General features: G+C 52.0%; 2 protein-coding genes across 2 annotated transcripts in view; one reads left to right on the top strand and one right to left on the bottom strand.

Moving 5' to 3' along the window:
* VOLCADRAFT_88501 (uncharacterized protein) overlaps positions 1-297 on the bottom strand; it is a gene marked incomplete at both ends in the record, with an annotated part of 4,933 nt that extends 4,636 nt beyond the window's left edge. The window contains one exon of the mRNA XM_002948253.1: positions 291-297. Coding sequence (XP_002948299.1) covers positions 291-297 — 7 coding nt within the window. The remainder of the gene's footprint in view (positions 1-290) is intronic.
* Positions 298-7,222: 6,925 nt separating this feature from the next.
* Positions 7,223-8,251, top strand: VOLCADRAFT_73646 (uncharacterized protein). Its single transcript, XM_002948113.1, has one exon. The coding sequence runs from the start codon at positions 7,234-7,236 to the stop codon at positions 7,729-7,731; it is 498 nt and encodes a 165-aa protein (XP_002948159.1). The 5' UTR covers positions 7,223-7,233; the 3' UTR covers positions 7,732-8,251.
* Positions 8,252-11,119: the final 2,868 nt, after the last annotated feature.

Genomic DNA, 11,119 nt, shown 5'->3' on the forward strand with positions numbered 1-11,119 from the left:
ATGGCAGGATGGTGACGTCTTTTGTGATGACTACTTCTGGAGAGCGGTCCCGAGGCGGTGCTGTCCGGGGATCCCTGGCTGGCGCTTTTGGGGCGTTGGCCTGCGCGGCTGACAGGACGCCCAGCAACAGCTGGTGCAGAGTGGCCTGTTCTATGTTCCCGTTTAAAATCTCCCTGGCGGCTTTTAGGTCGTTTTGGGTGGCTGGCAACATTTGGCCCGATCCCCCTTCGCCGGCTGCTTCGGCGGCTCCTGTATTGACCAGATTATCTCCCGTTGCCTTGTCTTCTTACCCGTCATTGTTTGTTTGAGCTGGAGCTCCTGGTTCTTTCCTTGGAGAGTAACGGTCCGCGGCGATGTCGATTCGTTGTGGCAGAGCGTCGATGAGGCTTGAAAGTAGTCGGTAAGGTCTTGAAATAAGTGAGAGCAACAATAATGAGCTCCAATAGTGTAGGCAGAATGCCGGAACTATGGAGCTGTCAGCTGAAATAGTAAATTCGAAATTCTCAGCAAACCATGAAGGCTATAGGACATAAGTAAGGAGTAGGTTTGTAGCTGGCAAGGGATGGGGATGGGACCCTGGCTGACAGCTTTTGGTTGTGAACACAGCTGCAGGATGGGGATGGCCCTGGTCGAAGGGATGGGGAAGGGAGCCTGGCTGGCAGGATGAGGATTGGGGGGACACAGCTGCAGGATGGGATTGGAAACCCTGGCCGAAGGGATTGGGGATGGGACTCTGGCTGGCAGGAAGGGAAACCTGTCTCGAGGGATGGGATTAGCACCGGCCCTTAAGATGGGGGATGGGAGTCGGTCACCCCAGCCAGGATGGGAGGATGGCTGACCACTACCACCCCCCAGGATTGGGGGATTAGACCCTTTTTGCAACCCTCTGGGAGGTGGGTGGTGTTCTCCCCATGGTGTTCAACTGCACGGCCTGTAGCGCAATAAGCCGCGTTGCCATCAAAATCTTCCTCTTGGAGCTTGCTTCATAGCCGCAGTCTACCTGTTGTAGGGCGTTAGAGCGTTACAGAGCTAAATCGCAAAGACGAGACTTAATTAAGACTGATCTAGGAACAGTCTATGAATATCTTGGAGTTTATAAGTGTGTCCTTCAAAGAGACCGTCACTGGATTACACCTATGCCGATCATACCCCTCGCCCGAAACAGAACCAGAAACGAACCTAGGGTGAGAACGCCTGGGTAGAGGTCACGAAGAAGTCGCGATCAAATCCGCAGGTGAATGACGGCGCCGGACCTTCCAACGCTGGACCGCCGCCGCCCCCGAACCGTGGAAATAAAATTGATGGCGGGGCCGGACCATCGAACTTCCGCGCCGCCGCCGCAACAACCGCCACGGGTGGTGCAACCGACACCCCCGGTACCTACTCGTGCCGTTAAGAACTCCGCCAAGAAACGCCAAAACGATCCAACGGCGGCTGAATGGGCCATTTTGTAACAAGTTACAAGTTCCGCACACAAGTGCGGGTGTGTCCGTAAAAGCCGGGGGGGCCATGGACGTTGTATTGGTATTGATGCGGGTACACGGGAGGTCATCTTCATTCTCCCTCGTCCGCTTCAGGGCGAAGCGCCTCTGCGCGACGTGCCTGGCCTCCCAGATTTCCGAGAGGTACCTGGCCAATGCCAGGGGTGGCGCCTCAGTCATAGTGGTGCGCATGCTGCGCCCCGTAAGGACTAGGTCACCATCATACTTAGCCCGTATGCTCTTGTAAGCGGGACATTCTTCGAAAACATGCAACTCATCTTCAACCGCTCCACAGTCACAAAGCCTGCAGGTACGCGCGGTGCGCTCACGCCCATTAGGCCTATTAACCTCTAACTCCCAACAGCCTAACCGAAAACGCATGAGCACATGATGAAGTCGCTGGGGTATGGTCCCTTTAGTGTGCTCCAACCAATCAAGACGCGCAACCCTTGACGGGGCAGCTCCCATCCAGTTCATATAGCGACACGCCTTGGCTCCGGTAATTCCTATGGGGAAGACGCGGGGGTCACCCAAGGTATTCGGGCACTCCCACCGAGCATCAAGCCGCTTGGCAAAAACCTTAAGAATGCTCTCGACTGGCAATTTAAGGGTGGTGTAGTACGATATAAGATCATTACCGCGCGTATTAGTGGGGGGTTCCACTCCTAAGCTAGTAAGAAAGGCTAGTACCTTGCTTGCCCAACACTCAGTGGCGCCCCCAAGTGCCAACTCCAGGTCAGCGACAAATGCCCGGTGACACAACGTTCCCGGCCTCTTAACCACAGAGTTCCAAAACCTAAGTACAAGATTGGTCCAATGGAACTTGAGTGGCCTCTGTGACAGCTCGCGATATAGGGAAACCATAGTCGGGCTCCTCGCCCCAACTACGGTTCGCATATAAGCACGTTGTTCCTGGACCATGGGATTAGCCATAGCACCTTCAAAATTCACATTAATGAAGTCAGGTCCCCAAACTTGCGCTCCATAAGAAAACACCGGTACAACTAGTGTATTGTAGAGAGACATACATAGCTTGGGGGTGGTAATTTTCTTATCACGACACAGGGTGCTGAGCCCAAATGTGGCCCGCCTCCCTGCTGTGAGTAGTTGCTTGGTACATGCTGAGAACTGCACTCCTGGGCCATAGTGCAACCCGAGATACCGTGCCATCTCGTTGCCGGTCAGCACCCGCAACCCCGCCCCACCTAACCGGTACTCAGCTTCAACAAGCCGCTTCCGCTCACGCGTAGCACCCCCAAAAATGAGGACCTCGCACTTGGCGGCATTCGCAGCCATACCCGTCGCATTGCAGTAGGCTTCGAGTAGCCCCAGAAGGCATTCAGCTCTATCGTGCCCTGTCGCTACCAGTGACACATCGTCAACGAAAAGTAGGTTAGTGAGATCACCGCCCGCCAGGCTAACACTCTGCTCACGAAGGGTGCTCCATCGGCTGGGGAGGCATACACGGCAATTAGCATCATGGGCATCAATATAATGAGCGAATACTTCTATGAAGAGACCAAAAAGGGTTACGCTAAGGGGACACCCTTGCTTAACACCACGCCCCACCTTGAATTCAGGTCCCAACTTATTTCCTAACTTGACCCGAAACTTCACGTCAGCATAGCTAGCCTTTAAAGAATCGAGGATGCGCCCGTGTAGCCCATACGACATTAGGAAATCCCAAAGTGTCTCATGGTCAACGGAGTCGAACGCCTTACTAAAGTCAATCTGCATGATAATAAGCGACCTGGCTCCGGCCACAGTGTGCTTCGAGATAAGATGCCTTAATGTAAACAAGTGATGCTCGGTGCCAAAACCATGCCTACATCCAGCCTGGCTAACTGCACGTAGCCTATTGCCCTCACAGCAGGGTTCGACACTTAACTTCCTGAAACTTGCGGGCTCCCCCGTACCTCCCAAATTTTCCTTACGGAGGGGCCCCCGTACCAGGCTCCTGTACCGGCCGAAAACCTTACGGGGGCCCCCGTAACCCCCGCAAAACCTTTACGGGGGCACTGTCCTTGGCTGAAACGCTGTGGAAAGTGACGCTTTGCATTTTTTTTGCCCTGTAAATCGTTATTTTCGTTATTTTCTCGTGAACCATTACACTCGGGGACACGGCACACTCAGCGAAAGCCAAGCGCCTTGGCCGCCTTGGCCGCCCATCCCTTCTGCTCCATTTTCTCGTCCTCCTCCTCCTCATCATCATCAAAATCTTCATCCACGCACGACTCATCGGTATCTCGTTCTACGTCGGTCTCGTAGTCACTGTCACTAAAAGCCTCATCGTCACTAGCGGGGTATGTTGCTTGTACCAGTAATTCAATCTCTGGGTCAGTCGCAACCTCCTCATTATCATCCTCTCCGTATGGATTCAAATTAATTTTGCTAACGTCAAAAAGGCTTATCATCTACTTTCTTTGTGGGAACAGGTTGGCTTGCAGGCTTTCCATCCTTTATATGGTCCGTCCTCTCCCCTACAGGGCCCCGTACGGCCTCTTATAAATCCTTAAAATCCTTACGGGAGCCACCGTAACCGGCCTTCGGCCGGTCCGGGGCCGGCCCTTACGGGAGCCACCGAAAAGTCCTACGGGCCCTGACGGGGATACCGAAAAAAGGCCAAAAACTTACGGGCCCCGTACGGGGTGTCGAGCCCTGCCTCACAGTAATTATTTAATCGCCTCCCTATGATATTGGCATAAAGTTTGCTCAGGGGACCCCCAACTGCGATTCCCCGGTAATTGTCACAGCAAGACACGTCCCCTTTTTTGAATACGGGGGACAGGGTGCTAGTCATGAATTCCCTCGGGTATTCAGCTCCGTATATGCGGTTGAATAGCACCGTTAAGTAGGGCGCCAATACAAGCACGGGTAACGATATAGCCTTTGCACCAGGTGCGGTCACCAGGGCCATATTGCGGACAAATGCTCTGACGTGCTGCCCAGCTGCCGAGTGGCCAGCAGGCTGGGATTTGTCAAGATGACAACGATCTGATAATTGAACCCCGCGTAGAACCCCCAGAACCATTCACGCATCCGAATCCTGCTTTGGCGTCGGTGTGTGTGCAGACTGAGCGCGCATTGAGACCTTAGAACATTCGCAGGATTGCCCGTGAGATGTGAGAACTTTGGTTATTACGCACGCGCGGTGTATGTGATGCGTGTCCGCGAATGCGAATTGATCCGACAATCTTTGCGACGATCGAAGCCCGAATTGGACGTACGATTACGTTTGACGCTTGTGCAAGTGACGATTGCAACACCGCCGTCTGTAAATCCTTTGGATCAGAATCACGTCACTTTCTGTAGCTTGATTGCTCCGGCCACACCTTATGGCTTAGTCTGTCAGTTAAAGAGCTTCACGCTTACCTAAGACACTACCGACGTTGCAAAGAATATGATCCTAGTATGGCAGCTTGCACTTTAGTGCCCGAGAAGCCCGGGGAGGTTCGCAAGGAGGCGTAATTTGATTCGGACTTTTCCGAAAGGCACTCAACTGTACACAGCTCCCTATACAGGATGTCAAGAACCTCCTTCGTTGACAAAACCTTTGCAACTATGGTATGACCCTCCTTCTGCAGAACGGCAATTGAATCCAAGTTGCTGCTTGACAGATAAAGATGCGTAATTAGACCTGTATTCAGGAAGACTCAGTGAGATTTCAGTACGCATACTTCCCGACTGAGGCGCAACGCACTGTTTCACCGCTAAGGCTTTGGCAGACCGTCTTGGATTAGCCTTGGAACCTTCGCCATGCGCGCCAGTACGACTTGCTAATGCATCGTACGCGTTCGTCGTTGGTGAATGCAAAACTCGTATTCGCATCTGAAGATTTAGAGCCGAAGTCCGTTTCCTCGTATTACCGACGTTAACCACGTCGCTGATGTCCTTTTAAAGTCAGGATTTTCTGAACGCAGAAATAAGACCAGCGGAAGGGTCCTTGAGATTAAGACGACCCACGGGACTCTCGGTTAGTTATGATCTCCCGTAATGGTCTCCGATGTACCAATAGTCATGCTTCTTGAGGAAAGACCTGAGACATTGTCTCGCTGAAAAGAGTTTTTTGAGATTTAAACGAGGTTGGCTGTCGATCGTTGCTTATCGTCGTGAAGCAAACCGCATCCCTGCTCAATCACACACCACATCAATGTAACAACCACACACACACACCAACGCTTACTGCTGTGGATGTTACACCCCACATCGCTGGGAATGAATCCCTTGTGAAAACATTATAATCAATTTCCGAAAGTTTTCGCACCGATCACAGGATTACCACCGGATAGAGGTGTAAACCACACTACCCCTCTAGAAAAGAATGCGCAACCGACTTTCCGACCCCAGTGGCGACTTTCGCCACTAGAACGAGAGGAGTGGATAAGCAAGTCAAAGATCTGCTTGCAAAAGAATTTATTCGTCCTTCGACTTCGCCTTTCGGCGCTCTTATCCTCTTACCGGAGAATTACGCATGTGCATTGATTACCGGGCTTTGAACAAGATTACCATCAAGAATTAATACCCGTTGCCCCGGATCGATGATACTCTCGATCGTCTAGCTGGTGCATCGATTTTCACGGCCCTTGATTTAGTTTTTGGCTACCACCAGTTGCGGATTACTCCAGAAGATGTTACAAAGACGGCGTTCACAATCCACCTCGGATATTTCGAGTAGCTTGTATTGCCTTTTGGCCTATCGAATGCTCCTGCAGCCGTCCAGACTCTGATGAACCGCATCTTGGCATCGTACCTGAATCGATTTGTTACGGTTTACTTGGATGACATTCTGATGTTTTCCAAGACTCCAGAAGATCACGCACGCCTTATAATGGTAGTGTTAAAGGTCCTCGAGGAAAATCAGTTACGTGTCAAGCTTTCCAAGTGCGATTTTTGGAAGGCTGAAGTAGTACACTAACGGGAGGCTTCACTGTCGAATGGCCGGTGTGGGGGCCCCTCAGATCCGTACAGCGGCATCATCGCGGCCGGTGACCTTCACCACACCGGCGGCAGATCAGCCTTGGGAGACAGACGCCGCTTCCAGACATCGTGGACTGTTGCATGTCGGAAGCTTCGCATGAAACTTGTCTCTGCTGAAGGTAGCGCGCATGGATTGCCTCAAAAGCCGTCACGAAGGGGAAAAAAGGGGCCGGAGAGAAGCGGCCGGAGAGAAGGGGCGCGGCATGCTGCCACATCATTTAGCGCCCATTGCCTGCTTTCAATGCTTCACATTATCCAAGTTTCCGGTTGGAGACAGTGCATGAATGCAACAAAAGCCGGGGGAAGGGGGGCAGGACAGCTGTGCCCCCTCCTGGGCTATCACGGGCATTTGCCTGATGATGCGCTTGCATTCTCCTGCTACTTCCAGTCGCATCCTGTTCCAGCATGTGCTATAATGTCGGCAACTATTGCCTAACATTTGCCTAAGGAGAGCTATGCCGGCATTCCCGGCATCAGATTTTCTTAGAAACGGGGACCTTGCGAACTCCCCGTAAAGAATGTCTAAAGTTTGGGAATAAAAAACAGTTTTTAAAACAGGGACTGTGCATATCTGTAACCAGGAGAGCTCTACATAAATACCACCCTTACGTCGCAGACATGAATTTTCATGCCAGGCCGTATACCTCCAGTTCAAATGCGTCCTGTACCGCGGACTCATAGTGCACCTATAAGCAGGCAAAGCCACAAATGCTTTCCACAAGGTTTACATAGCTTCACATAGATTCCCATTTGTTTGATGTAGCCTTAATTGCAAATGATTTACATAGACAATCCCCTCGCGAAGTTTTTTAAGAGAAAAGAGGTCACAGTGGCACCAACTAGGAAGAGAGCACGCAAAGCGATTAACCAGCAACAAAGCGGGCAAAAAGCCTGCAAGAAATTTCTGCAAGGCCCTGAAGAAGATTCCCCAGAAGCCTTGGAAGGATGGCCGGCTGTGACCCTCAACTCATGCCTCAACCCAACTGATGCAAAGTCCTCGTCAGCTGGAAATCAGCCAACTCATCGTGGCGGCAACCAAGCAGCACCTATCGGTACGGCAGCAGGTGGCAGCGGTGACAGTGTCCCAGGAATGGCCATCGGTACGGCAGAAGGTGGCAGCGGTGACAGTGTCCCAGCTGGGATGGCCATCGGTACGGCAGAAGGTGGCAGCAGTGACGGTGTCCCAGGAATGGCCATCGGTACGGCAGAAGGTGGCAGCGGTGACAGTGTCCCAGGAATGGCCATCGGCCAACGGCGCACGCTTTTGCTATAACTTTATATAGGTTCAACAAGTATGTGGTAACGTTTTGGGGTCGAGGGGATGATTTTGGGCTGTAAAGTATTGGCTTCTTAAGGATACAGATTGGCGCGTATAAATACAACAAGAATTCCTATCCGGAAATTTCAGTGGTTCTCCGTTGCATCCCCAGTTCGAGGCTGTTAACAAACAGACAAGATGGCGTTCCGCCGTTGGGGCCGTCGCAACTTGTTCGATGCGTAAGCATGGAGGAGCAACGCCATTTCAAGCGCGGTAATGAACGCAAGCGTACGGTGTGCCACATACCTTGAAAGGATGTCATACGTTAGGTTATTGAGTTGGTTAAATAGTAAACGCGCCGTTACGGAAAGCGCCATCACATCTAAGCCGTTTCCTGGAGATGTGCTCCATTGCGGGATTGCGTTGCTAGTTAAGACGTCGTTGATGCTTAGTTTGTTATGTTGTCCATAACACGCTGCTGTCTGTAAACATGGGCGATTTCTTGCGACTATGTGAGTTGTAAGCCGTACACAGGATCACATCCCGCAATTTGTTTTGCAACCAGCCATAAGTGCGCCTTGCCTGAATGCATAATGCATGAATTCGGGAAGCCCGCCACGCAGCCCGCTCTTTAATTTACTTGGCTGTATGTGAGTGACGCGCACTATCCTTCCCGTGAGCTATCACCCCGAGGAAGGAGGTCTTTCACGAAGAGTCGACGCCTTTGTAACTAAATGCAAAGGGCCCCACTACTCAAAACGAAACATACGGCAGGCTCCTGCATGAGGGCAGCGTTTATCGGCCCTCAACTGAAGCCCCGGCCACCGCCTGGCCTTGCCTAACGCTCTGTCGCCCTTGCTGGGCACAGGGCTCACGCAGAGGCAATCTTTTCCAGTACATTTCTATTTCGTCTTCCATTGATGTGAATGCAACTAGGATGCTTAGCTTCTTCGAAGCTGGAAGGGCTCGGCCCCGGTGCAGTCAGCCACCCCGCAGTATTCCGCAGGGGAGGCTGTACGGCACTAGGGCGCAAGTGGAGGAACGGTGTCGTGCTTGGACTATATTATATATGTTCATTATCATGGATAGTTGCGAGGGCCGGGTGCGGCGGCCGGCGGCGTTGGAGGGATGTATGAATCTGGTGTATAGACGTGCTAAGGCGCCAATGCAAATCCATGGACGGTGCATTGCGCGCCGCCTCCATGTCAACAAGAATGGCTGAGCATCTAGCCTCCGGGAGTTGCACAAACCCAGCCCATTGCCAGTCGAACTGGAGAGTAGGACATGTATGAGATGTGCTTAAGACGGAGCAGAAGGCAAGGAGGGAAGCGCTGGAGAAGTTGGCGTGGATGGGCTGGAGTTGCGGGGTGTGGCGGAGCTGAGCCATAGCTATTCCTAGGAAGTCCAAGGAAAGAGCAAGAAAACCGCGCGGCCGCACAGCAATCGAAGCAGCATGGGCAGAAGCAGCGTGTGTCGCAGCATGCAATCCCCTATGTCATAAAATGGTCGGTAACCGACAGGTTAGTTATAACCCAACCGATCGCTTCGATACGGTAGCCGACATGTTGAGATAACGACCCGGTAACCGACCGGTAACATTATAGACCACACAGCTACTAGGGTTACCGACTGGTGACAAGGAAGGGTAATCCGAATGATCTCCATAAAGGCACTTGGCGAGGAGCAACTGCCTCGACCAGCAGTTTGTCGCCAGGCTTGCAGCGGCATACATAACAGCTGATCCGTAGAAGTTAAACGTTTCTCTTCCGAGTTGATTTTTCCAAGATGTGACTTTCCGCGCATGTGACTTTCCGCGAACATGTTTTCATAACAAGCAAGTTGCAACCACAAAGCTGTATAGTTTTCAAATTATATGTAGCGCTTCATTAAGACTACTCCTTGGCCGAGTCGCGTATGGATGGCTAAGTTAAGGATCCTAAAACTGTTTGAGAACTTGTTTTTGGAATTTTGGAATTTACCTCTTTACATCGTATGTTACAACGTATGTAATCTCAAATCGAAATATGTAGACATGGATAGCCTGGTAAGAACTGGGGCAGTCTTGCTGGAGCAGTTGGCATGGATGGGCTGAAGTTCGGAGCGTGGCAGAGCTGAGCGGCGTGCATGATTATTGCTGATGGTTGTGGTTGGTATGGGATTCGCGATGGTGAGTTGGGGATGCGTTTTGAGGCGGGGGGAGCCTAAGCCATGGGCTAAGCCATGGGCCGCGGAAAGCTATTTTATTCGCAGAGATATATATGTGAATTTATTTAATTAGAGGATCGGTTGAGAATTCCAGTAGCTTTTAAATGCAATTCTCAGTTCAGCGTGGCATGTGGGATACGACGCTGACGGACTGATTGACCCGGTGAACCCGGTCCCCCGAAAGGCGCTTCGCGGCCGGGGCCTCGCCCCAAAAGCTTGGGCTGGCAGTCCATTTATGCTTAACCTGTAAAAGCACCTAGCATTGGGAAGGTGTCGTTAGGTTGACATCTCCCCCTCGAATGACACGTTACTGTATTGGTGAACGTTAAATCGGGACTTCTGCCCCGCTGGCCCAAGGCAGGTTGTTCTCTGGACGTCGCAGCGCAACCCTCTTTGCACGCGAAAATGCAAAGTGGGTTTGTTTTCGCAAGGTTTACCGACTTACGTACGGCACGGTACCTAAGAGCTGTCCCGCGTGCAGCCCGTTGCAGCCCGTTGACACAGGGTGTCTGTCAATGTTATTGCCCCTGCGATTCGAGACCTTTTCCAGCACATTTGGGATACAGGGGATGTGCCTGACCAGTTTTGCGTGGCGTCTCTCAGTCCGTTGTTTAAGAAAGGCGACCCCAGGGTCAAGGACAACTACAGGGGTCTAGCTGTGGGATGCGCCATTGCCAAATGCTATGCCACGGTTCTCGACAGGCAGCTGGCAGCTTTCGGGGATAAAGATGGTGTCCGGTGCCGTTTTCAGGCTGGGTCCCGTCAAAAGCGCAGTACAGTTCATCAGTTGTTCGTTGTTCGTCATCTTAAAAGTCGTTATGAGCGGCCCGGCAGCAATCAGGCCCTGTATGCGTGTCAGGTGGATTTTGAGAAAGCCTTTGATAGAGTGCCCCGGGCAAGCCTGTGGCAGCGTCTTGAGGAGAGGGGTGTGCATGGACCCATGTTGGCGGCCCTTAAAGCCAGCTATGAACGTGTTCTCCAACGGGTCAAGGTTAACGGTCGCCTAGGGTCCATCTTTGCCTCTCTGCAGGGCGTGAAGCAGGGGTGTCCCATGAGTCCCAATTTGTTCGGGTTCTTCATTGAGGTTATTGCCGACTACCTTGAAGCGAGGGATGGTATGGACGAATGGTTCAACACACGTGCACACGAATGTCCTGTCATTAATGATCGTCGGTTGCCTCTGTTGTTCTATGCAGAC

This window comes from Volvox carteri (genome assembly GCF_000143455.1).
Source record: "Volvox carteri f. nagariensis unplaced genomic scaffold VOLCAscaffold_9, whole genome shotgun sequence".
NCBI classification, from domain to species: domain Eukaryota; kingdom Viridiplantae; phylum Chlorophyta; class Chlorophyceae; order Chlamydomonadales; family Volvocaceae; genus Volvox; species Volvox carteri.

Coding starts and splice junctions, on each gene's coding strand:
- VOLCADRAFT_73646 (XM_002948113.1), top strand. CDS start 7,234: ATGATTTACATAGACAATCCCCTCGCGAAGTTTTTTAAGAGAAAAGAG.